This window comes from Anolis sagrei, chromosome 7, assembly GCF_037176765.1.
Source record: "Anolis sagrei isolate rAnoSag1 chromosome 7, rAnoSag1.mat, whole genome shotgun sequence".
NCBI classification, from domain to species: Eukaryota; Metazoa; Chordata; class Lepidosauria; order Squamata; family Dactyloidae; genus Anolis; species Anolis sagrei.
In genome coordinates this window covers 36440499-36464536 of record NC_090027.1, presented here as the reverse complement: position 1 = coordinate 36464536, position 24038 = coordinate 36440499, and the positions used below count along the sequence as shown (strand labels likewise).

At 42.9% G+C, this 24038-nt stretch overlaps 1 protein-coding gene across 1 annotated transcript in view; it reads left to right on the top strand.

The window, feature by feature from the left end:
- The window catches only part of LOC132782273 (tubulin-specific chaperone cofactor E-like protein), a 154653-nt gene that overhangs the window by 118575 nt on the left and 12040 nt on the right, over window positions 1-24038 (top strand). The window contains exons 20-24 of the mRNA XM_060786936.2: window positions 7352-7551; window positions 18787-19170; window positions 19968-20254; window positions 21804-22084; window positions 22230-22340. Coding sequence (XP_060642919.2) covers window positions 7352-7551; window positions 18787-19170; window positions 19968-20254; window positions 21804-22084; window positions 22230-22340 — 1263 coding nt within the window. The remainder of the gene's footprint in view (window positions 1-7351; window positions 7552-18786; window positions 19171-19967; window positions 20255-21803; window positions 22085-22229; window positions 22341-24038) is intronic.

Genomic DNA, 24038 nt, shown 5'->3' with positions numbered 1-24038 from the left:
GCAGTGTGTCATTTCCCAGCATGACCTGCAGGTGAGAGTTGGGCCGTGGTGATCCTCTAGACCAGGGGTCCTCAAACTAAGGCCCAAGGGCCAGATACGGCCCTCCAGAGTCATTTACCTGGCACTCGCTCAGGGTCAGCCTAAGTCTGACATGACTTGAAAGCACACAACAACAACAATCTTATCTCGCCAGCCAAAAGCAAGTCCACACTTCCCATTGAAATACTAATAAGTTTATATTTGTTAAAATTGTTCTTCATTTTAATTATTATTTTAAGTATTTTTTGCACTACAAATAAGATATGTGCAGTGTGCATAGGAATTCATTCATGTTTTTTTTCCAAATTATAATCCAACAGTTTGAGGGACTGTGACCTGACCCTTTGTTTAAAAAGTTTGAGGACCCGTGGTATAGACCAATGGTTCCCAACCTCTGATCCTCCAAGTGCTTTGGACTTCAACTCCCAGAAATCCCAGCCAGCTTACCAGCTCTTAGGAACTGTGGGAGCTGAAGTCCAAAACACCTGGAGAACCAAGACATTCTAGACATTCTGGGGACATTTGGCATCACCAGTGGTCAAGGATAATGGAGATTGTAGTTCAAGAGCCTTTGGAAAGTCACTGATATAACACTTAAAAGAATTATCCTTGCATTGTGAGGAGACAGATTTGGCCTGTGGATCACCAACAGTGGACCATTCCTGCACTCAGCAAGTGAAAAGCTTTGCACAATGCAGGATCTATTTTCAGTCATAGGGTATTAGGTGAAATGACGGAGATAGGAGTATTAGAAAGATTGTTTTTCCTGAGATATTGGATCAGCAGTCTATGGACAGCCTCATACACTCATACACTCATTGTAAACCCATACATTTATCTCAAGTCCTATAAAAAGCTTGATTTTGCAGCATTGTCTACATTGGATTATAATTTAGGATTGATGTGATATAGCAGTCTGAATGTTGGGCTATGATTTGGGAAGGGGTTTTTTTTTGCCAGAGAAACTGCAAGTCGCTTCTGGTGTGAGAGAATTGGCAGTCTGCAAGGACGTTGCCCAGGGGACGCCCGAATGTTTTGATGTTTTACTATCCTTGTGGGAGGCTTCTCTCATGCCCCCGCATTGGGAGCCAGAGCTGACAGAGGGAGCTCATCCGCGCTCTACCCGGATTAGAACCTGCGACCTATCGGTCTTCAGTCTTGCCGGCACAAGAGTTTAACCCACTGCACCACGGGGGCTCCATATTTGGGAAGGTAATGGTTCAAATACCCCACTCAGCTTTGGAAACCTCTGGATGGCCTTGGGCTGAATTTAGAAGAAGGCAATGGCCAACTGTTCCTGAAGCAATCTTGCCTTTAAAAATCCAAGGATAAGGTTGCTATAAATCGGAGTCAGCTTGAAGGCACATAACAGAAATGAACAATTGTAATTAGGGATTGAAATGAGAATCAGGCCAATAAGGAATGCTAAACGGACTTAGGTACAACATAGGGATGATCGGGCAAGTGCGGCATTGGATTATCTACAACGTTTGTGCTCCTTCTGTCAAATCGAAGCATAGGAGAATCCCTTTTTTGAAGGCAGTAGGCCAGTGTCACTAACTTGGGGATTCTCAGTTTGAATCCTAAGAAAGAAAGAAAGAAAGAAAGAAAGAAAGAAAGAAAGAAAGAAAGACAGAGCATTTTATTTGAGAACACAGAAATGCTGGACCACTCTCACAACCACCATGTCAGACTACACAGAGAAGCCATTGAAATACACAAGCCTGTGGATAATTTCAACAGAAAGGAGGAAACCATGAAAATGAACAAAATCTGGCTACCAGTATTTAAAAAAAACTCAAAAACTACAACAGCAAAACAACAGAGAGGAAACCATCAGGGACATCTAATCACCTCTCAACAAAAGATTGCCCCAGGAACTGCCAGGCCATCAAATGCTAATCAAAGTGGTCAGTTGAAACATTCACACCTAGCTCCAACAGACAAGAGTCCTTTGTCCCACTCTGGTCATTCCACAGATATATAAACCCCTTTTCCTAGTTCCAACAGACCTCACTACCTCTGAGGATGCTTGCCATAGATGCAGGCGAAACGTAAGGAGAGAATGCCTCTAGACCATGGCCATATAGCCTGAAAAAACCTACAACAACCCAGTGATTCCGGCCATGAAAGCCTTCAACAATACATTAAACCTTTTCAATCTCTCTTCCAGGTGTCTTTTGCTCTTCTGAAGACGGAAAGTTGGTTGAATTGCTCCACTTTGTGGAGAGAGGAGAAATAGTTCAATGAGTAAAGTTACTCTTTTTTTGCCGACTGCAAATCCATTCCGTAAAGAAAGCCAGTGAAACCTCCAGTCCCAAAGGCCGCCGTTCTTCATTTGTCAAATGCAAATGTTATTAGTTTATGCACGCCAGGGAAAGAGCATGCCATTTTTTCCTTCCCAAAGAAGGTTTGCGTCTGCGGTCAATAGGCTTACAATGTATCGTTCAATTACCTTCCTCATAAATGAAGATGTAAAGCATCTCTGGCAGGCAGGCCGTCTGGCAAATCAATTGAAAAGTCATTTTCATCACTAATAAGATTTAAAAATTAAATTTGGATCATTTTCTATCCACAAATTGATGGTTTAAATCTGCCTTGTTCCTGAGATTCACGGACCCAATAACAATTGTTAGAAGGAGTAGGGCAGCAGGGAGGAGAATGGGGGGGGGGGGGGATTTGGAGTTACAGGTTTGTTCCATTTCTGAGATATATTATCCACACACACTTTGATAGATTTCTGTGATAGTTTAATTACTTATTTTACTTAAGTGATCCCTCGTTGGCTGAGTAGAATAGTCTTCCAGGATCAGTGTTTTGGTGGGTCCGTAGGTGACTGTGGAGCCCTATTCTTGATCTGCATCTTCTCCCGCAGTGAGGGCATCGGTTTCCAGGTGGAAGGTAGTCTCAGTCGGGGTTGGCTTGACGTGCCTTCCTCTTGGCACGCTCCTCTCTTTCACTCTCCATTTGTGCCTCTTCAAATTCTACAGCACTGCTGGTCACAGCTGACCTCCAGCTGGAGCGCTCAAGGGCCAGGGCTTCCCAGGTCTCAGTGTCTATGCCAGACTTTTTAAGGTTGGCTTTAAGCCCATCTTTAAATCTCTTTTCCTGCTCACCAACATTCTGTTTTCCATTCTTGAGTTCAGAATAGAGCAACTGCTTTGGGAGACGGTGGTTGGGCATCTGGACAACGTGGCCGGTCCAGTGGCGTTGATGGCGGAGGACCATCGCTTCAATGCTGGTGATCTTTCCTTTTTCCAGCACGCTGACGTTTGCCTGCCTGTCTTCCCAAGAGATTTGCAGGATTTTTCAGAGGCAGCGCTGATGGAATTGTTCCAGGAGTTGCATGTAATGTCTGTACACAGTCCACGTCTCGCAGGCGTATAGCAGACTTGGGAGGACAACAGCTTTATAAACAAGCACCTACGGATGTCCCGGTCCTCAAACACTCTCTGCTTCATTCAGAAAAATGCTGCACTCGCAGAGCTCAGGCGGTGTTGTATTTCGGTGTCGATGTTGACTTTTGTGGAGAGGTGGCTGCCAAGGTAGCGGAAATGGTCAACATTTTCTAATGTTACACCATTAAGCTGTATCTCTGGCATTTGGATAGTTTAATACACACAGGTGTATCAGGGGTATTGTTAGACTGTAAATCTCAGTAGTGTTGGCTTAAAGCAGTGGTTCCCAACCTTTGTTTGACCAGGGACCACTCTGATCGGGGACCATTTGACCAGGGACCACTTTGAACAGGGACCACTCTCCAACATTAGTACCAAAAAGGGTTACAAATCGGTTTTTGGTCAATTTTAGATTCAGTTTGGTTATCTGGGGTGCTGATTCAGAAAATGGCATTGGATAGACCACATCAGCTCTAGTTTCTGATACAGAAACCATCCAGTAGTCGCCATCTGATCACCCACAGAAAACCATATTTAATAATCTAGAGCTGCAGACCTTATTTTAGGTCTCGCAGCACACCAGTGGGCCACGGCCCACAGGTTGGGAACCACTGGCTTAAAGAGCAAATGCTGTTCAATGCTAGAGAAGCAGTACAATGACATCTAGGTTACTGAAGCTTAGTTAAACAGAGTGGGTTTCCTTCAAGTCTGCCATTGGCATTCTGCAGAGACCTGTGACATTGCTCTTTATGGAGACATGCATTTATTTTGTCCTGCTGCTCCCTCTGGTAAAGTGTTTTTGTTTTTAATGTCTGGGGGTCAGAGATAATAATGCTGCTACTTTTGCTAGTGAGAAATGTTGAAAAGAGATTGGGAAAGACCAAAGGCTTAACAAGCAAATAGATATATCCTGGCATATGTTTTGCATCTCAATGGAAAGTTCAACTGAGGATAAATATAATGATGGTGGTAATGATGATAGCAATACAATACAATATACTAATAATAATAATAATAATAATAATAATAATAATCTATATAGCAAACCAGACACTCTCCACATCAACACTGACAAAGAAACAACAAGCATAAAGAAATTGCATATATTAGAAACCAACATTTTCTCATTACTTCATTTTCCAGATCACCAGATTGGGCCACAGCAACGCGTGGCAGGGGACGGCTAGTATGATATTATAATTATATATTTTATATTATATGTAATATTACTAATAATATTACAATATAATGGTATAGTACAATATAGTAATATATAATACTGATATTGTGCAATGCTAATAATATAATATATTGTTTCTATATATATATCTCTCTCTTGTAAGCCACTCTGAGTCCCCTTTGGGGTGAGAAGGGCAGGATATAAATGTCATAAATAAATAAACGAACAAACAAATAGTAGTAGTAGCAAGTTGTCTGCCACCAAGACAATTTCAAGTCATGGTGATCATGTAAATGTGAGTTCTTTAAGTTCTCAGTGATATCACAGTGGTTCTCAACCTGTGGGTCCCCAGAAGTTTTGGCCTTCAACTCTCAGAAACCAGCTGGTAAACTGGGGACCCACAGATTGAGAACCACTGCTCTATCATCTAATGCTCTGCTCAGGTACTGTGAACTCAAGGCTATTGTTTCCTTAGTTGAGTCTACCTCTCTGGAATGCAGTCTTCCTCTTTTCCAATGACCTTCTACCATCGACTTATGGTAAATGAGAGACCTCTGTCACCCTATCCTTAACAGCCTTGTTCAAGTCTCTGGGCAGCCATGCTTTTTCGGAGTCCATCCATCTGGAATGTGGTCTTCCTCTTTTTCCATTCCCTCCATCTTTCTAAGCATTGGGTTGTTCATTCATTCATTCATTCATTCATTCCTGGTACAGATCTGCAAGGGGTTAGTGAGGCCTCATGTTATGGATCATACAAGCACAGAGACATGTACTGCCTTGTAGAAGTGACTTTCCTCCTGTGGTTAACGCAGCGGTACTCTGAGACAGGCTAATTGGTACCAAGCAAATGCCACTTTTCATGTAAACAGTTTTGCTGCTGCTTGAGCTGTGCCAAGTTATCTCACCCTTGTTCTGATAAGGCTGATTCCCCCATCTCAAGAAATGTCCAAAAAGCTGTTTCCTCAGAGAAAGGTGATTTATCTCCCAGCTTGTGTGGATTTACAGGCACCTTCTAAATCTAAAGCAAGAGCGAAAGGTATTTCAGAGTGCAGGAAGGGCAGATTTTTCACTCTTACTTTGTGCAAGCAAATCAACGGAAACCTTGGCCTATAGGGCTGCAAATGATCTGTTGTTGGGGACTTATGAAGAGGCCCATCTTTGATAAAGGCTGTCTTTGCTTGCATTTCTTGTTTCCACCTCCATTTATTACCTGCGTGTGATCAACAAACAGTCCTCTTTGTTGCACCTGCAACTCTATTATACGTTTCGGCAATTCTGGCTTTTATGTGAGCAGAGCAGGCTCCCGGGATTATTACTCTGCCAACTGCTCCAGTCTGAAAAGCTAATATGAGACAATGACCTTTGAAGAGCATCAGGTCAGGGAAAATAGCTTTAATGCTACCTGCTTGCCTGTCTTGAGTACTAATACTCAATTTGTGCCCATGCTTATGCCTCAGTAGCACCACTTGACCTTATGCTGCCAACGTGTCTTATCAATGTCCTTCCGCTTGCCCCTATGCCCTTCCAATTTCCATTATAGTGGCGAGTGATTTCTATGCCATTGGGACCATAGTCTAGGTTTTGTATCAAACTTTAATGCTGCTATTCAAGGTGCTGGGCTTATTTTGGAGGCAGAAATCAGCACCTTGGATAGCTCTTTCAAAATGCAGCTTATGAACTAGTGTGGGTTCAGTGTCCCACTTTCTTGGAAGCTGCCAACCACTGTTGATGTGGTCTTTCATTATGTCCTTCCGTTTTCCTTCAACGATAGTTAGGGGAACAGGAAGGAAGGTGGTTACAAGGTGGAACTATCTTTGCTATGCATAGTTGGTTATGCACATCACATCAATGGTTTGGAGACGAAGCTAAGCTTTAATGTAGGAACTCCATTCTAAGATAGGAAAGTTGCTTGTGGTGATATCACGACTTAAAAGAAGACTCATGGGAAGGACTGTGGGACTGTGGCGCAGGTGGCTGAGTGTCAGCTGTATTAAGATCACTTCTGACCAAAAGGTCATGAGTTCGAAGCCAGCCCGGGTCAGAGTGAGCTTCCGACCAATTGTGTAGCTTGATGACGACCTTTGCAACCTGAAAGACAGTTGCATCTGTCAAGTAGGAAAATTAGGTACCACCTATGTGTGGGGAGGCTAATTTAACTAATTTACGAGGCCATAAGAAAGACTCCAGCAAAGCACTCCAGCAAAGCACTCCAGCAAAGCAAGCGGGGAATGCGGAAGTACTTCATCGGTGTCACAGATGGACGATGAAAGGGACAGCTCCCCTGGTGGCCAGAAAAGTTAAATAACCTCTGACTTTCTGTCTATATCTGTTGTGTGTCTTTGGCATTGAATGTTTGCCATATATGTGTACATTGTAATCTGCCCTGAGTCTCCTGTGGGGTGAGAAGGGCAAAATATAAATACTGTAAATAAAAATAAGTAAATAAATAAAATTTGAAGGCAACATGTCTGTAAGCAATTGGGAGATGATGCAGACATTTGCATCACCCAAATATTTTGCCAATACGTTGCTTTGAAAAGCTCCTTTGGGGTCCTACAACTCCCAGAATCCCTACAATGTCCATGTTGACTGGAGAATTCTTGGATTAGTAGTCCAAAAAGGAAGTTCTTAGGAGCTGTGAATGCGCATACTGCTTAGAATACAACAGGGCATACTGTACTGCACTGGATGTGTGATACAGCCCATGTTAAGACCCTGTCCCCTTTTGTTCCAGCGGTCACCTGCCCTCCTAACAGCCACTACGAGAACTGCGTGAGTGTCTGCCAACCCCGTTGTGCTGCTATCCGGTTGAAAAGCGACTGCAATCATTACTGTGTGGAAGGCTGCCAGTGCGATCCAGGCTACGTCCTCAATGGCAAGAGCTGCATCCTTCCACAAAACTGTGGCTGCTACTCTGATGGCAAATATTATGAGGTAAGATCCTGTTTCCCAAACAGTGGCTTCTTGGGGTGGCTTGTGGGTAACACTGGAGCTGCCCGAAGAGGGCATGGAATTCAATGCGGTAAGTCACAATAATAATAATAATAATTATTATTATTATTATTATTATTATTATTTATACCCCGCCACCATCTCCCCAAGGGGACTCGGGGCAGCTTACGTGAGGCCAAGTCCAACAACACATCAGTAAATAACAAAGCAATAAGCAAATAAAACAATATAATTAATATAACTCACATATAGACAATAACACACAAAAATTTAAAAACCTATGGCCGGGCCAGAAGTAGTAGTTTAAAACAGGGGTCCCCAAACTACAGCCCACGAGCCACTTAAGGCCCGACAAGGGCATTTCTCCGGCCCGCAGAGGAGGAGCACCCCCCCCCCCCACAGTACCCCTCCCTTGGCTGGCTCACGCTATCCGTCAGGCCCGATGGGCAGAGTAAGCCACCCAAGGGCAGCTGCTCCGCGTGGCCTACTCGCGTGTAAAGCACCTCTTCCTCTCCCTCGTCCCCACCAGTCGCACATGAGAAGGGGGCAGGAGCGAGAGCAGGGCCTCTCCAGATGATCGAAGCAATCGCGTGGGTTCGTACATAAAAATGCGGTCACACAGGTAGGCGGGTCCCAAACCATTCAGGGCTTTGTAGGTAAGAACCTGCACCTTGAATTGGAACCGGAAAATGAACAGCAGCCAATGGAGCTCCTTAAACAGGGGGGTTGACTGCTCCCTGTAAGTCGCTCCAGTTAGTACAAGTGGTTGCTGTGTGATCTAACTCATTTGTTCTTATAGTTTATCAACATAGGATAAAGCCTTCCTTCCTCACAGACACAATGGGTTAAACTCTTGTGCTGGCAGGATTGCTGACTGAAAGGTCAGTGGTTCAAATCCAGGGAGAGCAGGTTGAGTTCCTTCTGTCAGCTCCAGCTCCCGATGTGGGTACATGAGAGAAGCCTAGTGGTAAAACATCAAACATCTGGGTGTTCCCTGGCAACCAATTCTCTTACACCAGAAGCAACTTGTAGTTTCTCAAGTCGTTCCTGACACAAAAAAGCATGGTTCCTAAAAGTGACTTACAACCATTTAAACCAAGATTGAGCTTAAAACTTGATGAAATAAATGTCTTTAAAGCAATGAAATAAGCAATGATATTAAAACACTCTTAATTCTAAACAGTATATTTGTCAATGGGGCTGTCTTCCCTCTTGTTGTCTGCCTGGGACTGGCTCTAAAAGCCAAATCACTGGAACCACAAACATTAAGAAGCTCTCAAGTTCATGTCTGAATTCATGACTTTGGATAAACTCCAAGAGCTTCCTTGGGAAAGCAACAATAAATTGTAAAACTTTTATGAACTAAACTTTTTCATTAAATCATGACTTGGGTACTTTCTTAAAGAGAGAGAGAGAGAGAAATAGTCTGGATTACCTTTTCGTGTGCATGCATACACATCCCCTTGATAGATTCTTTCTGTTAACTTGGCTGAATTTTCCACAAGGGTAAAAACGTATGAAGGACAGCGGAGGACATGTTTAAAAAGTGGAGTGCATTCCTGCTTTTAAGCTCTCTTTTTTATTAATACAGATGTCGCTTTTAAATGAGCAGCGACTAATATAAAGTATGGTGGCAGAATTCTTGGCTCCTCATAGGAGCAATTTGCACAGAGATACTCATGCCATGGATACTAAGTCCTCCAGGCAATTCTATGATGTAATTCCCCTAACAGCGTACAATTTCATTGTAGGACCAAAACATTCCTCGACAGGATATCTCTCTAGGTCCTCAAAACAACTTTATAATGTCCTGGGACTGGAAGTGAAGAAATTGATTCGTGGGTTGTTGTAGGTTTTTCGGGGCTGCATGCCCATGTTCTAGAAGCATTCTCTCCTGACGTTGTGCCTGCATCTATGGCAAGCATCCTCAGTAGTTGTGACCTCACAACCTCTGAGGATGCTTGCCATAGATGTAGGCAAAACATCAGGAGAGAATGCCTCTAGAACATGGCCATATAGCCTGAAAAAATCTACAACAACCCAGTGATTCCAGCCATGAAAGCCTTCGACAATAAATGGATTCGTGTTTACTAATACCTATAGTTTCATGTAACAATGGTCCAGTTGTGAACATATTCCAGGGTCTTACTGTATACAAGTGGGGGCACTGCAGCACACCAAAATACCTGGGAGTTACTCTGGGTGCTAGAAATAATAGCATATGAAAACTGACTGGCACAACCTGGGGTTCACAACCAGACACAGTGAAGACATCTGTCCTTGCTCTTGACTACTCTGCTGCTGAATACGCATTCCCAAAGTGGAATAAAACAATGGATGTGGCTCTTAATGAGACATGCTGCATTATCACAGGATGTCTACGCTCTACACCACTGGAGAAATTATATTGTTTAGCTAGTATTGCACCATCTGACATTCGCTGGGAAGTAGCAGCCAACAATGAAAGGATCAAGGCAGTGACATCTCTGGCCCATCCTCTGTTCGGATATCAGCCAGCACACCAATGCTTTAAATCAAGAAATAGTTTTCTAAGATCTACAGGGATATTCGCAGGAACACCTCAGCAAACAAGAGTCCAAACGTGGCAGGTTTAAACCCAGAACCTCAATCCATGGGTGATACCGAATGGGAGACTCCCTCCTGAGAACACAGAAGATTGGGTGACTTGAAGGATGCTGAACAGACTGCACTCTGGCACCACTAGATGCAGAGCCAACCTTAAGAAATGGAGCCACAAAGTGGAGTCCACGACATGTGAGTGTGGAAAAGAGCAAACCACAGACCCCGTATTACCATGCAACCTGAGCCCTGCCACATGCAGAATGGAGGACCTTCTTACAGCAACATCAGAGGCACTCCAAGTGGCCACCTACTGGTCAAAGCACATTCATGTGTGTGTGTGTGTGTGTGTATAGACATACACACACACACATAGTCATGTCAGGAGCAACTTGAGAAACTGCAAGTCACTTCTGGTGTGAGAGAATTGGCCGTCTGCAAGGACGTTGCCCCGGGGACTCCTGAATGTTTTATCATCCCTGTCGGAGGCTTCTTTCATGTCCCCGCATGAGGAGCTGGAGCTGACAGAGGGAGCTCATCCACGCTCTCCCGGAAATTAGAACCTGCGACCTGTCGGTCTTCAGTCCTGCCAGCACAAGGGTTTAACCCACTGCGCCACCGGGGGCTCCATCTATATAAATAAAAATGTAATGTTTGTTTGTGGGATTAACGTAACTCAAAAACCACTGGGTGAATTAACACCAAATTTGGACAGCATACACCTAACAACATGTATGTCCTTCACTCAAACAAAATTTGATTTTGTCATTTGGGAGTTGCAGTTGCTGGGATTTATAGTTCACCTACAATCAAAGAACATTCTGAACTCCACCAGTTATGGAACTGAACCAAACTTGGCACAGAGGACTCCAATGACCAACAGAAAACACTAGAAGGGTTTGGTGGTCATAGACCTTGAGTTTGAGAGTTGTAGTTCACCTACATCCACAGAGCACTGTGGACTCAAACAATGATGGATCTGGACCAAACTTGTCACAAATATTTCATGTGCCCAAATATCAACACAGATGGAGTTTGGGGGAAATAGACCTTGACATTTGGTATTTGTAGTTACTGGGATTTATAGTTCACCTACACTCAAAGAGCATTCTGAACCCCACCAACAACAGAATTGGGGCAAATTTCCCACACAGAACCTCCATTACCAACATAAAATACTTAAGGCCATTCAATACAACTCTCTCCACCAGGGCAAGAAAATGTAATCAAAGCCCTCCTGACAGAGAGCCATCCAGCCACAGATATAGATAGATATATATGATTCACACACAGAGAGATATAGTATCATAGATTTGAAAGGGACCCCTAAAGACGGACTGTGATATGTTCCATATTCCAGAGTAGGCAAACCAGACAATCTCCACATCAACACTGATAAACAAACAAGAAATACTGTTTACCCACAAACATAAAAAAATTATATATATTAGAAACCCACACTTTCACATTACTTTATTTTCCAGATCACCAGACTGGGCCACAGCAACGCGTGGCAGGGGACGGCTAGTACTTAGTATAATGTCAAGTTTTTAAACTTTGTGTTTTTAAATATATTACAACTGTACCCTTGGTTCACTTCTGACACAATAAATAAAATAAATAAAACTGTATACAAGTGTGCTAAGTAACCACCTGAGATTTTTAAATGGGTTCTAGCTCAGCGGTGAGTTTTTTCCCAATCTTCACATTGCTTTGGGGAATTAATAAGGGCCTTTATTGCTTTAACATTATATCTGAGGCTCTTAGCCAAGAGCCCTGGACTGTAAGGAAGCATTGCCTCCTAGTGAGATTTTCTCCCAAGGGTTCTGTCCTCATCGACATTCATCTAAGCAGCATCACCTACCACTACCCCGAAAACCAAGTAGAATGTGTGAGCGTACAGAGTAAATTATTATGTTTTTGTGCTCTAAGCTGCCGGTGGGATTGGACACTAAATGGTTTCCAAATAGGATGAAACCAGCAGAGGAGATGGATTGCTCTTCAACTGCTGTTGCATTGCTTCTGAAGAATGTGGCAGTCTTAATAGGTTGATTTTGGAGGATCGAAACGCGATGCCCTTGGGAGCTTGCCTTCAGAAGGGTGAGATTTTCCTGCGGGTAATTTGCGGGTGCTGCAGGCAAGCTGCCTCTGTTTATTCCCTCGACTGGTTTGTATTGCTACCAACCTTCAGTTTGTTTCTGGTTTGCATTGCTATCAGCCTTCGGGTTTTTTCCCCGACACCTGACAAGGCGATCCTGAAATAATGAACAACAGCCATGTACTTAGTGGTCTAGTTCTGTGCACGATGTAATATTAATCAGTTTAATCCACACAATAGAGTGACACAAATTCCCTGTAATGAGGCCGTGCTTTCAGGGTTGCTTTCAGGGGAATGCACGATAAAATTAAAATTTAATAATTCCGTAGCATCATTTGCATGGGCCCGGAGGGAGATCCTTCCCTGTGATTTACACCTTGCATCACCGCTCAATCCCAGCAACTTACTCCCGATGTATATCAACGAAGGCTATAAATCCAGGAGAAAAGACATTTCAGACTTTGCATTCGCTGAGCTAAAATAATAAATAGGAGAAATGGGAAGTTAATCAAGGAAAAGGACTTTTGAAAGTATCCTTTGTTCTAATATGTAGATATTAAGTGGATGAATGAGAGCAATTTCTGGGGTATCCACGGGCACAAATTTAGCTCTTTCCCGTGGCAATTGTATTTTCTGATGCTCACCCCAATAAATCAGAATCCCTTATCTGTTTCAATTAAGAATAGATGCATAAATCTATTTCCACTATGTCTCAGATTTTTATGAGCTCATTCATGAGTCTACCCATTCCTACTTCACATAAAAACATACGTATTTGCATTATTTGTAGAATCATTTTTCACAAAATGCTCATTTTGGGGTATGTAAAATACCTAAAATATAGACTTTTGTATTTATTGTATTTTCAAATATGACCATTTGTGTATATTTTAACTGAAAAACTGTGCATGTCTACATAACCTGTTTTATTTGTTTTTGTTTCAACTTCGAATGATATAAAAAATGGGAGAAAAACAAAACTCAACAGGCCCAGTCTATTTATTAATCTGAGCAAAACCAAATTGGTCAATTCATTCAATTTTCTCCAGATTTGTTGGCCCATAACTGTCATCACCTAAGTCTCTTCCAACAGTCACCAGCCAATCCCTCTGCAATGCCAGAAATACAGCTTAATGGTGTAATGTTATAAAATGTTGACCATTTCCACTCCCTTGGCAGCCACCTCTCCACAAAACTCAACATTAACACTGAAATACAACACCGCCTGAGCTCTGCAAGTGCAGCATTTTTATGAATGATGTAGAGAGTGTTTGAGGATCGGGACATCCATAGGGAGACCAAGGTGCTTGTTTATAAAGCTACTGTCCTCCCAACCCTGCTATACGCCTGTGAAACGTGGACTATATACAGATGTCATACTCAACTCCTAGAATGATTTCATCAGCATTGCCAGAAAAATCTCTTGTGAAGACAGCGGACAAATGTCAGTGTGATGGAGGAAGCAAAGACCACCAGCATTGAAGCAACGTTCCTCTGCCATCAACTTCACTGGACTGGCCATATTGTTCGAATGTCTGATCACCATCTCCCAAAGCAGTTACTATACTCCCAACTCAAGAATGGAAAATGGCAGACAGGAAAAGAGATTTAAAGATGGGCTCAAAGCCAAACTTAAAAACTGTGGCATGGGCACCGAGAACTGGGAAGCCCTGGCCCTTGAACGCTCTAACTGGAAGTCAGCTGTCACCAGCAGTGCTGTAGAATTTGAAGAAGCACGAATGGAGGGTGAAAGGGAGAAACATGGCAAGAGGAAGGTGTGTGAAGCTAACTCTGACCAGGACCACCTTCCACCTGGAAACCAGTGCACTCACTGTGGAAGAACATGCTGGTCCAGATTAGGTCTCTACAGTCACCTACATATCCACTGCCAAGACATTACATTTGGAAGACCATCATATTTGGATAACGAGGGATCACCTAAGTAAAAGTAAAGTAACTTGGCTGGGGATGATGGGAACTGTAATACAACACATCTAGACCATATGAAGTTATGGAAGACTGCCCTTGACTATTGCAAATGGCACTTAGTATTCCTTGGCAGTCTCCCATCCAAGTACTAACCACAACTGACTCTACTTTTCTTCCAAGATCAGATGAGAACCGGTGCCTTTGGGATATCACTCTTCAAATAAGGATGTTACAAAAAATCCCTCTGTCTATACATGAAAGGTTGGAAATAGGGACTTTCTGGGTATGATCTATCATATTATGAGCTTGCCACTGAAAAATGGCCTTCGCTTTCACTCCAGTGTCTGCAAATGCTTTGGCAGATCTGTGGCGCCGGTCCTGACTCAGGATGGTTGCCATGAGGAATGACTTCTGTTACCAATGTTGTCTCTCTTTCCCTATTGTAGCTTTCCTGCTTCCTTTAAAAACACAGTGCCAGCAAGGCTCTTATCGGCAGAGAAGCAAGCTCATATGTTCAATTATTCCATAAATCTGATAACAAGAGAGTGGAATGTAATTTCTGCTTCTTTGCGAAGGTACACATTGGTGGTCAACAGGATATTTGTAGTGCTCTCTTTGGAAGCAGGAGCAGGGAGGAGGTTGCTGTGGAAACTGTAACTTTGCATTTCCTCGACTTTACAAGCGATGCGGGTGTCAGACAAGTCATACGGGTGTCAATGTTTTCACACTCTTATTGGCTTCCTAGAATTATGATCTCAATTCAGGATGTGCCTTTTGAAAAAGATGAGGAGCCACTTTAGAGAACTCTGTGGCTGTACATCATGGCCACAACTGAATACAATTCTATCCACCCAACAATTAGCTGGTAGGGGATAGGCATGGTTAGTTTCGGTCAGAATCCCTTTGCCCTTCAGAAGCTTTTTCCACCATTTCTGTTATGAAGCAGTAAGTGAGTCAGAAATTATTCAGCTTTTCCCTGCTTCTGGTTTCAAGGCTAGGAAGCATTTTAAAACAGACTGGATGAATTTCCTGCCTTTGCTCTCCCCTCACTTCTGGTCTCAAGTCTGGGAAGCGTTTTAAACTAGACTGGATGGATTTCCTGCCTTTCCTCTCCCCTCGCTTCTGGTCTCAAGTCTGGGAAGCGTTTGAAAATAGAGTGGATTGATTTCCTGCCTTTTCTCTCCCCTCACTTCTGGTCTCAAGCCTGGGAAGCATTTTAAACCAGACTGGATGGATTTCCTGCCTTTCCTCTCCCCTCGCTTCTGGTCTCAAGTCTGGGAAGCGTTTGAAAATAGAGTGGATGGATTTCCTGCCTTTCCTCTCCCTTCTCTTCTAGTCTCAAGCCTGGGAAGTGTTTTAAACCAGAGTGGATGGATTTCCTGCCTTTCCTCTCCCCTCGCTTCTGGTCTCAAGTCTGGGAAGCGTTTTAAATCAGACTGGATGGATTTCCTGCCTTTCCTCTCCCCTCGCTTCTGGTCTCAAGTCTGGGAAGCGTTTGAAAATAGAGTGGATGGATTTCCTGCCTTTCCTCTCTCCTCGCTTCTGGTCTCAAGTCTAGGAAGCGTTTTAAATCAGACTGGATGAATTTCCTGCCTTTCCTCTCCCCTTGTTTCTGGTCTCAAGCCTGGGAAGCATTTTAAACCAGACTGGATGGATTTCCTGCCTTTGTTCCCCCCCCCCCCCCCCCAATTTCTGGAGCAAAACAACTACTTTCAAAGTAAAGGCCATCCAATGAAACAGGAAACAACCTTTTCAAACCATTAAGGAAGGATTCAGAAGTCTCTGAAGTTTTGAAAAGTTTTGAACATTTTTTGTGTGTGAAAATCAGAATTGACTTCCGAATCGAACCACCAGCACCCCTTACATCCGAAACGGGTTTTGAACCATTTATTTTTTTATCAAACAAGCCTAGTAGGGGATGATAGGAGATGGAGTTTGGAGGGCATCAGTTGTAGGGAAGCAGTTGCAGCCTTTGCAGATTGGAAACCTTCTATGTTGTCAATCTATAGAATCTGGAGTGGTTTCTAATTGTCTTGTCATACATGATGAATTATTTAATAGACTCATGGAAGGGGCCCTATGGGATATCACGTTTAGTCCTCTGCTCAGTGCAGGATCTTCAGCTAAAGCAGGTCCAGCTTCTTCATTGTAAGATTGCTCTTAACCGCTGAGAAGTTATTTCTGCTGTTCAATCACAATCTACCCTTCTATAACTTCAAGCCATTACACTTACGCTCTTCAGCAGCAGAGAACAATTTTTCCTCCTCCTCTTTGTGACAGCCCTTGAGACGGTTAAAGAAGGCCATCACGTCTACTTTCAAAGTCTTCTCTTCAGCTTCTTCAATCTCTACTCATATAGCTTGTTTTCAGTGCCTCTTATCATTCTCGTTGCTCTGCTCCAACTTGACTATATCCTTGTAAAAATGGTTTGGTTGTTATTTTTAATTGTTAGCTAGGATCCTGTATTGCCAGATCGAGCTATGGTGATAGTCAGTAGAGGCAAAGGTTTTTTCCTGACATTAAGTCCATTTGTGTCCAACTCTGGGAGTTGGTGCTCATCACAATTTCTAAACTGAAGAGCCGGCATTGTCCATAGACACCTCCAAGGTCATGTGGCTGGCATGACTGCATGGAGCGCCATTATGGTACTACTGATCTACTCACATTTACATGTTTTTGAACTGCTAGGTTGGCAGAAGCTGGGGCTAACAGCAGGAGCTCATGCCGTTCCCCGGAATCAAACCTGTGACCTTTCAGTCAACAAGTTCAGCAGCTCAGCAGTTTACCCATTGTACTTCTTACTGCACTTATTGTAGCTATTTCTGACGATGCTGTCCCTGAAACCTATCTCTTTAGCCAGGCAGTGCCTTGACTGAAGGGTTTCAGAGGTATTGTAGCTCAAGGCACTGAACACCACATATCCAAATCACATATTTTAATGATGGAATTGTCCAAAGCTACTGATGAAGTGAGTTGCCAGACATCCTAAGATAACAGTCAGTCTGAAAGACATGTCTGCCCTCTCCTGGTAAAAGTGGAAACTCTAGCTCCATCAGGGCTATGATGCTTCTGATCCACAAGCTAATATTTTGAACTTTGCAAAGGTTTGGTGACTGGACTCATTGAAGATGTCACAAATAACCTTCCCTCGTTGCCGATAACAATAATACATGGGCCATTTTAACATGTTGTTTTTGGACTCAAAGCCAACTGAGGTCAAGAACAACATGTGAAGTGAGACGTGTGTTTATTGCATTCCTGTGAAGACATTACTGCTTAAGATACAATGTAGTCTGGAATCTATATGGAAAAAATACAGTATATGTTTATTTTAATAACCCAGTTTGTCTTCCACTGAGATTTCAGTGTACACATTGAAGGAGCTATCCATGGTGCTATCTCCAAGATATCTTCAGAACTATGGATAGCTCCTTTAAAACTCTACAACCCTGAGTGGATTCACTGTCCTCCTGGTATGGGAATCACCAATCAGAATTGGGGGTGGGGGACTCTAGTGGTCATGCTATTAACCTTATGGCAGTGTTTCTCAACCTGGGTGCCGGGACCCCTTCGGGGGTCACGAGGGGGTTGTCAGAGGGGTCGCAAAAGACTATCAGAAAACACAATATTTTCTGTTTGTGATGGGGGTTCTGTGTGGGACGTTTGGCCCAATTCTATCATGGATGGGGTTCAGAATGCTCTTTAATTGTAGGTGGACTATACACCCCTGCAACCACAACTTCCAAATATCAAGGTCTATTTCCCCAAACTCCACTAGTCTCAACATTTTGGCATATTGAGTATTCGTGTCAAGTTTGATCCAAATCCATCATTGTTTGGGTCCACACTGCTCTCTGGATGTAGGTGAACTACAACTCCAAAACTCAAGGTCAATGCCCACCAAACCCTTCCAATATTTTATATTGGTCATGGGAGTTCTGTGTGCCAAATTTGGTCCAATTCCATTGTTAGTGAAGTTCAGAATGCTCTTTGATTGTAGGTGAACTATAAATCCCAGCAACTACAACTCCCAAATGGCAAAATCAATTCTCCCCAACCCCACCAGTATTCAAATTTGGGTATATCGAATATTTGTGCCAAATTTGGTTCAGTAAATGAAAATACATCCTGCATATCGAATATTTACAAATCATAACAGTAGCAAAATTACAGTTATGAAGTAGCAATGAAGATGTTATGGTAGGGGGTCACCACAAAATGAGAAACTGTATTAAGGGGTCAAAGTATTGGGAAGGTTGAGAAACACCGCCTTATGGAATGACCTTCCCAGGGCATTCTCTTCTACCTGCTCTTTGTAACCACTCACTGTGCCAATGAACACAAATGGAGCAGGATCTCAGACACTAGCCAAAGCATGAAGACGTGGAATTGTGTTCTGGTTCCTTGGGACAGGGATTGTAACACTTCCAATTCTCCAGTTATTTTGGATGTCACCTCCCAGTATCCCTTAACCATGATTTTGGGACCTGAAGTCTAAAAGCTTGAGAATCACTACCTTAAAGCTCTTGTTACGGAAAGACTATGGGCCTCTTCCTTGGGAAGATCCATTCCAACTATGTTTCCTTCCCTTCCTTGATCTTTGCCTGCAGCCCAAGCAACTCTTCTGGAACAGCGATTGCACCCGCCGCTGCCGCTGTTTCCGCCGCAATCTCATCCAGTGTGATCCACGGCAATGCAAGTCAGACGAGGAGTGCGCCCTACGGAATGGGGTCCGTGGCTGTTTCAGCACGAAGAGCTCCTACTGCATCGCGGCTGGAGGAGGGGTCTTCCGCACCTTCGACGGCGCCTTCCTCCGCTTCCCAGCCAACTGCGCCTTCGTCCTCTCCACCATCTGCCAGAAACTCCCTGACGTCTCCTTCCAACTCATCATCAATTTTGATAAGTGGTCTTCCCCCAATCTGACTGTCATCTCACCTGTTTATTTCTATATAAATGAGGAGCAAATTCTCATCAGTGACCGTTATACTGTCAAGGTACAGTATCAACCTCTACCTTCATGCACCTTTAGTACGTGATCTCATCCATTGTAGGGATGTACATCTTTGTTTCTTTCAAGACAGTATCAATCATTTCAGAAGGTTCACTGAGTGAGATCAGAGAGCTTTCATTTATTTATGAACATTTTTATTTTTCACTTTGGGGCATTTCAAAAAAATATGGAGCAATAAACCTGGGTTTGTTATAGAATATGATGGTTTTATCAACCAAAAAGCCAATATCCAGCACCAACAATTTTACAAATGAATGATCTCAGCAGTTGACCATTTTCTCAATGGGTGTTTTATATGAACATCCCATTTTCGTGCTCTCCAATTGTCAAACTTTGGCAAAGGTGGGGTGGAAGGTATCTATGGGGGGGTGGGGTTCAAGCTCAATTAAATGAGGGACTTGAGTATCTGCATATTTAGGTGTATGTATATAATGTATATAAAGCTCCTGCCCCCCTTGCAAATTCAGAAATGGAAGCATATATGAGATGTCAGATTCATGACTGAGAATATTAAACACTGCATTCTGTAATACAGAGACCTTCACACCCAGATTTTATGGGAAATTCTCAATCTTCCAATTAATCTGGAATTGATCTTGGTTGTGGAACAGGATTAGTTTTGACAGCAAATGTTGATATGGATTTGAACTCCATCTATTAAACTTCATGCTATATTCAATGATCTCATAAAACATTGAAGGTCACAAAAAACACATTCCACCATCTTCCTGATCAGTCTAAATAAGTATTTATTTCCTAAAAGAGCATTCCTATTTCTAGGTGAATGGGACTCAAGTCAATGTCCCCTTTGTGACCGGCTTGTCCACCAAAATCTACAGCATGGAGGGATTCCTGGTTATTGACACAAGCCCAGATATTCAGATCCACTACAACGGCTTCAACGTTATCAAAATCGCCATCAGTGAGAGGCTGCAAAACAAGGTCTGTGGCCTCTGTGGGAACTTCAATGGGGACCGCACAGATGACTATTTCACTCTGCGAGGGAAGCCAGTTGTGAGCAGTGTGTTCCTGGCGCAGAGCTGGAAGACAAATGGCATGCAGAAAAGGTGGGTGGAAGGAAGGAAAAAGCTAGTTATGCTACAGCTAATTGCAGCTGTGCACCCAATTCATTTCTTTATGTCCGCTACAAGCTTGCAGCAGATACATAGCTATGATGTCACGGCAACACTGCTTCCCCCAATCTGAGTATTCAGTACTAGTAAATGGGATGCTGAAGGAATGCTCCATCCAATCTGCTCCTATGAGGTTGTCATGGTATTACAAGGAGTTGAGGTAGGACTTCCTACTTCTGCTCACACCACAGCTTGATAGGTGGACATGGCCAGACATATCATCCTTCAGCACACTAAAATCAACATGATCAGTCTGGGAGCATATCATCTGTAGATATGGTATTCTAAGGAGTTGAGGTAGGACCCCCTACTTCTGTTCACACCACAACTTGATAGGTGGACAGGGCCAGACATATCATCCTTCAGCACACTAAAATCAACATGATCAGTCCAGGAGCATATCATCTGTAGATATGGTATTCCAAGGAGTTGAGGTAGGACTTCCTACTTCTGCTCACACCACAGCTTGATAGGTGGACATGGCCAGACATATCATCCTTCAGCACACTAAAATCAACATGATCAGTCCAGGAGCATATCATCTGTAGATATGGTATTCCAAAGAGTTGAGGTAGGACCCCCTACTTCTGTTCACACCACAACTTCATAGGTGGAAAGGGCCAGACATATCATCCTTCAGCACACTAAAATCAACATGATCAGTCCAGGAGCATACCATCTGCAGATATGGTATTCCAAGGAGCTGAGGTAGGACCCTCTACTTCTGTTCACACCACTTGATAGGTGGAAAGGGCCAGACATATCACCCTTCAGCACACTAAAATCAACATTAGTCCAGGAACATATCATCTGCAGATATGGTATTCCAAGGAGTTGAGGCAGGACCACCTACTTCTTCTTACACCACAACTTGATAGGCAGAGAGAGCCAAACATATCACCATATCATCTTTCAGCACACAAAAACAGATCTGTAGGAAACATATATATGCCAAATGCACTAACAGGATATGTGTCTGTGTTGAGGGAGTTTGTTTTATAAGTAAGCAAATCTGTTGTTTTGCTCACAGTTCTAAACACAGCAGATCAATATAGTCACGTGGAATGCAATTAAGCTGATAAAATCATAATCGCTAACAGTAGTTACAATTCCAATAAGGTAACCCAAATAGGAAGGTTGAAACTGCCGTTTATCCAAATGTCTAACCAGTTTAGCTGATACAATTTTCTTTCTAATTTTAAAAGATAAAAAAGAGGGGGAAAGACTATCTGATAATTGACTTGAGGAAATACTTCTGCCAACAAGTAGTAAATGCATTCTTGGTCCTGAGCCCATGAAATATCAATCTGAGCCAACATCTTTTCTCTTAACTTACTTTAAAGGAAGTTTTCAAGTTATGGTACAATACCCCAGGTTTTTGAGGTCAAGTTTTGGGGTGGTTATTTTATGGATCCCCCGAGACACTTGTGAATCTTTCTGCATCCACAGTGTTCAGTAATCTCTGGCACTTTTGTGTTTCCAGCTGCAATGAGCTCCAGTATGCCCAGTATGCAGCTACCTGTGATAATGTGCAGATCCAGGTCCTTCAGGGTGATAGCTACTGCCTCAAATTGACCGACATGAAAGGTTTCTTCCAACCTTGCTATGGGCTGTTGGATCCACTGCCCTTCTATGACTCTTGTTTCCTGGATGGCTGCTACAACCAGAAGAAATACCAGCTCTGTGGTTCTCTGGCGGCTTATGGGGAAGCCTGCCGTTCCTTTGGGATCCTCAGCACCGAATGGATCGAGAAGGAGAATTGCTGTAAGTGAACTGGGCTCAGTCCTCCTCTCAAGGGCCCTCAAGTTTTACCATCTTCCTCACATTGAGAGAAAGATATGCCAAAGAGTCAGGCAATTGGTCTTAAAATTAATTTGTGGTCCTTGTCTGTTCCTCTTTTCCTTTTTAGCAGGAGTGGTGGAAGATCCTTGTGTGGGGGCGGACTGTCCCAACAGAACGTGTGAGGTGGATAACGGAGGGGAGCTCTGCGGCTGCATTGATCCTCCTCCCTATGGAAACAGTGAGTGGCCACCCCAAAGTTGCTAGACAGGCAAAGTAACTGGAAATGTCTTTTTGTCTGTTGAGGTAGTTTTTGTTATATATAGTAAGACCCCAGCATCCACGGGAAAAATATTCCCAGCAAGACTACAGTTATATGAAACCACATATACCACTAGATTTCTTCCCTTCCAGTTCCAACATACTATAGGAGTTAGGTTGGAGTATCTAGAGATTCCTAGAGAGATATCTTCTCTATGAATTTGCTACGTCCTCTAATGCAACTATGATAACTCCTGGAGGAAGTATATCTGGAGAACTGAGAACGTTGTTAGAGAGGCAATTCATCCCTTGCCAACACGGGTAAGTGAAATCACAGATATAGATCCCATGGTTACAGGTATCTAAAGCACATCAGAGATGCCTGATGCATATCAGGAGCATCCATGGAGCATCTGGACCCTCTTGCCAACACCAGGATGTATACCTTCACTATTCACTAACAGCATGTTGTTGCCTTTATGTAGTGTACCTATGAATTCTTAGAGATACGAAATGTAGACTGTTGTGTGGAATCTCTCTTGATATCATTAAGAATGAATATTTACTCATACAGCTCCCCACTAAATGTAACAAATGAGGAAATATATGCACACACTTTTCAAGACAATTTTCTCACTCTAGAATTCCCCTTCTCTCCTTGAGGAGCAAGACAGATCCTGAGATCTGGCAACATTACTCTCCTTATGTAAACTGTGTACAGCTGAAGAGCATATGGTTTAATTTTAAGTGTGTTGTTTTAGGTTCGCTGTATTCTTCAGGAATCTTTTCTTATGTTCCATTTATTTTCATCCTTACTTTACAAACAGAAAGCAAGATTTGGTAGATGTGTAGTGACACAATATTCTTGCACATGAGTTACTTTTGGTACCATTAGATCAAGGTATAATGCAATACAAAAATAATGGGAACAACATGACAACCGTTCTTGATTTCAATGACTGGGAAAAGGGCTTTTATGCAGCCGTTGAGATTTGGAATCAGATCTTCAGCTGAGACGCACACTGGTCTAGTTCCAAGAAGCGAAATGCATACCATGCTGGTTTAACTCAGTGACGGATCAGTTCCTTGGAATTCAAACAAGCCCTGTTAATTCATTTAAGTTTCTCCCTTGGGTCTGAGCCATGGATAGTTTCTTGTAGCAGAGTGTTCTGATGCTTTATCCAGCCTTATTTTCATCTTGCTCTGAGACTTATCCGATTTCCATACAAATGCGTACACATTTTCAAAAGAAAAAAGAAGCATACATAAAAAATCAATTTTGCACAGCTTTCTTCCTTGGTGAATGTCAATCACTTCTAGCTTCGGTTCAACCGTGCTGGAAAAAATACTGCTTGGATCTGCCCATCAAACCTGGAGCAACAAAGGGGAATAGATTTGTTTTTTCAAGGAGACACTTCTGGTTGTGACACAGGTTGCCACCATCAATGGGTTGGATACCTTCTTGGTGATAAATTGAACATTATCTCCAAAGTAGTACCATCCTCAGAGGTTCACTCTCATTTTTGTTATTTCTAGGAATTTATTTAAAAACAGAGAAGAATAATGGTGTGTAGGCACACATGAGTATATGTCATGCTTGAAATATTGATGCTGTTCCTAGCTGAGCACGGCAGATATTTCAGAAGGTTAGATAGCCCTCAGACATGCTGACAAACTT